We start from the raw sequence: 3418 nt of genomic DNA, 5'->3' as shown, positions 1-3418 counted from the left end.
ATGCCTTACTATAGCCTTACCATCGTACCAAACTACAAAACTATTTTTCATTTACATATATATATATAACTATATACTACCTAAACTATTCACTTGGCAGCATGTTTTAGGACGTATTCTTGCATTTTAAGGCCTTTCGGGGACTTTTCATTTTTATGGATTTTTTCACAATGGTAAGGCTATAGTAAGGCATGGTTTGGGTGATTTTTTAAATATTCATATAAAATACTTTTTCGACCTTTAAAAAACACACACTATTCACTTGGCAGCATGTTTTAGGACATAATCTTGCATTTTAAGGCATTTCGGGGACTTTTTATTTTTATGGATGTTTTCACGATGGTAAGGCTATAGTAAGGCATGTTTTGGGTGATTCTTGAAATATTCATATAAAAATCATCTAAAACATGCCTTACCATTGTGAAAAAATGCAAAAAATAAAAAGTCCCAGAAATGCCTCAAATGCAAGATTATGTCCTATAACCTGCTGCCAAGTGAATAGTTTGTGTTTAAAACTCCAAACACGTAAAAACCTGTCACTCAAAACCTACATGCATACCAAAACATCAACTTTTTCTGAGAAATTCTGCAATTTCTTTTTTCTAATAAAAATCTCAAAATGTTTTAATTTGTTGAGAAATATGCAGACAAAATAATATTTTGAAATAAACATAAAATATATATATATATATAAATACTAGATATATATACTGTATATATATAAATCACCTGACATCTAGCCTATTGTACAAGTAGATTGTTATTTATCATCATTTCTCCTACTCTCTTACAACCTCTTTATATCGTTTTTATTTTAAAAAAAAGACAGGTTTATTTTTGTTTGAAATTTACACAAAACATAAATAGAACAGAATCACAGGTGTTAAATGTTTTTCAAAATAATATCATCTCAGCCTTGACAAAAATTCACTCAAACAACCAACACTCGGTAAGAACAGTTTGATAGGAAGCAACATTAAACTGACGTTAAAATACAACCCCCCCCCCCCCCAAAAAAAACAAAACAAACCACATTGCATTACTATTCATTTGTTGAAGAAAGCAGATTGAATGCAGACTAATTAAAAAGAGTAAACCTGATGTCAGAGTGGGTCGAGTGTATGCAGGATAATACTGTATGTGCTTATGGCACTACTTTAATGGTACTGTCCTTATGCTAATGCTTTTAGCATGTAGCAAGACTGGCCACTTGAGGGGCCAATTACAATTGATTAGAGCCTTTTAGTGGTCCAAGTCCTATTTTAAGAATGTGGGTTACATCTTAGTCAAAGTTGAATCAAAACCTTGCATTCTTCTGGTCCAACTGTTGGCTTAGCAACCACTTTGCCACAATATTTGGCCCGGAAGGGAGACATTTGTGGTTCAAATTTATGGCCCACATATTGAAGACATGGGCCACACAAAAGACGCACAACACAGAACTAGATCAAATGATGTGTGGGTGGTCTGAAAATGATCCTTTTAGCACTCAGTAGTGTTCAAGATCTTAACTTATATCTTGAGACTAAGGTTGGCCACATTATAGTTTAGGTGCTGCAGGATAACAGCTGCAGGATGCGGCCCGGATTGAGATCTCACCTGGAGCTGGAGCTAGTGTAGATCAGTGTAACAGAGATGATCCCAGCTCCTTCTTGTACCACATAAGTCCACCACAGTTAAAGAAAAAAAGTTCAGTAATAATCAGAATCAGATCTCACTTTCGTACGTATGCATGTAGGTTTTGAGTGACAGGATTTCAGCGTAGCCCCTGGTGGTTCTGCGGTACAGGTCCAGGCCTGTCAGGATCTCTACGTCTCTGACCCGAGCTGTGTGCATCTTCATCAGGTCCTCAACCCAGCGGGACTCCTCCTCTGAGCTCTGCACATAAATAGGACAAAAAGCACAAGCATTATCTTTTCTTTGTCTTTTTTGATATCATAAAGGGAGAGGGAAAAGTGTTCACAAGATTGGAGTGTCCTTACGGTGCAGGTCTCATCATTGTTGGGTCGATGTGGCAGGATGAATGCAGCACTGCTCAGTGGTCCGTTACATGAGTCTGCAGCCTGTGTGAAGTCTAAACAGCTGGTCAGGACCACAAAATAGTGTGTGGGGATAGGTATGGTTCCACTCACATATCTGTAACACAAGTGGTGAGATCAGGATACAATATTATATTTGTTTTATCTGGGGCTTTATGCCTTTTTTTTCAGAATTTAAGAATCATTTTTAACCTTATTCTGGCTCAGGTTTAGCTGTGCAAAGGCTAAGACTTAGCAGTTTGGCTATTATTTGGATGTATATCTATATTTGTTTTACATTTAGCTAAGATTTAATCTTTTCTGGGACTTGGTTAACTTTAAGCTTCTCTTGATCAACTATCTTCTTGGCCTAATGGCCCCATTTAGTTAAATTTTAGCCATTATATACATTTTCAGCAGTCTTCTTGATGCTCCTTGATCAGTTTTACTTTGTTCACAACTTTGCTGATTTTTCACATTTGCATTTTTGCGTTCTTACTCTCGAATCTTCTCTGCTGAATCTCTGACGCCATCAAAGTTGTAGTCGAATATGGGTCCAATCAGTACGTTCACCCCGTTCCTCTCATTTGCATATTTCTTCACCAGTACTCTCTGGAAATAACCCCATATTCCTGCGACAAGACATGTTACAGTATGAGATGAGACAGAAGTTTGAAGCTGAAAATAAGATTAGGACCGACTCTTTGACTTACTCCTGAATGCAGGATACATGGGAACTGTGTTAGTGATGAGGACAGCATCATATTTTTTGTCCATGGCCGATGATAATTCTAATGGCAAAGAAAATATCAGATCAGACAAACAAGAAATGACGGGTTTAAATAACAGTCAGTTTTATTGGCATATTTGACTTTAGAATTCATTGGTGAACATACGTGGTGGATAGAGAAAAGCGTAGGTGATGTGTTTGTCCGCTCTGTAGTTGGTGCAGGACTGACTGTAGGCTGGAGGGACTCTGGTGTCTGGTCTCACACAGTTGGACAGAGCTTCTGGTAGAGGAGACAACTCCACCTGAGGCACCACACACGTGCACAAAATTGTCTTACACGTTATACTGTACATCTGTGGCACCAGTAGATGGCGCCTGAACACAGAACACAAAATCAACAACCTACAACTTGTAACACATTATTGTTGAACTTTTTTAACACAACATATTAAAAAAACCCCAGCAAAAACAACGTTTTTAAAGGAATGGAGTGATTCTTTCTAACTGAACTAGCCACTAATGGACTTATCATGGCATATCACAAGGGTGAAGGTCACAGAATGCACCATACCTGTCTGTTGACAGTGTATGACGTCCAGAGAGGCATGGACAGAAACTCGCTGTAGCCACTGATGAAGTCAGTGTGGTGGAGGATGGAGTATTTGGTACG

At 38.0% G+C, this 3418-nt stretch overlaps 1 protein-coding gene across 1 annotated transcript in view; it reads right to left on the bottom strand.

Annotated features, from left to right (window-relative positions):
• Nucleotides 1-794: 794 nt before the first annotated feature.
• Nucleotides 795-3418, bottom strand: part of enpp2 (ectonucleotide pyrophosphatase/phosphodiesterase 2) — a 24419-nt gene continuing 21795 nt past the window's right edge. Inside the window, exons 21-26 of the mRNA XM_025061397.1 lie at nucleotides 3320-3418; nucleotides 2915-3050; nucleotides 2732-2809; nucleotides 2518-2650; nucleotides 1983-2136; nucleotides 795-1878 (exon numbers count right to left, since the gene is read on the bottom strand). The exon at nucleotides 3320-3418 is cut by the window's right edge and continues 25 nt beyond it. Coding sequence (XP_024917165.1) covers nucleotides 1708-1878; nucleotides 1983-2136; nucleotides 2518-2650; nucleotides 2732-2809; nucleotides 2915-3050; nucleotides 3320-3418 — 771 coding nt within the window. The 3' untranslated portion in view covers nucleotides 795-1707. The remainder of the gene's footprint in view (nucleotides 1879-1982; nucleotides 2137-2517; nucleotides 2651-2731; nucleotides 2810-2914; nucleotides 3051-3319) is intronic.

This window comes from Cynoglossus semilaevis, chromosome 13, assembly GCF_000523025.1.
Source record: "Cynoglossus semilaevis isolate Cse_v1.0 chromosome 13, Cse_v1.0, whole genome shotgun sequence".
NCBI classification, from domain to species: Eukaryota; Metazoa; Chordata; class Actinopteri; order Pleuronectiformes; family Cynoglossidae; genus Cynoglossus; species Cynoglossus semilaevis.
Note: the sequence above shows the minus strand (reverse complement) of the source record. Positions and strands in the feature narration are given on the sequence as shown.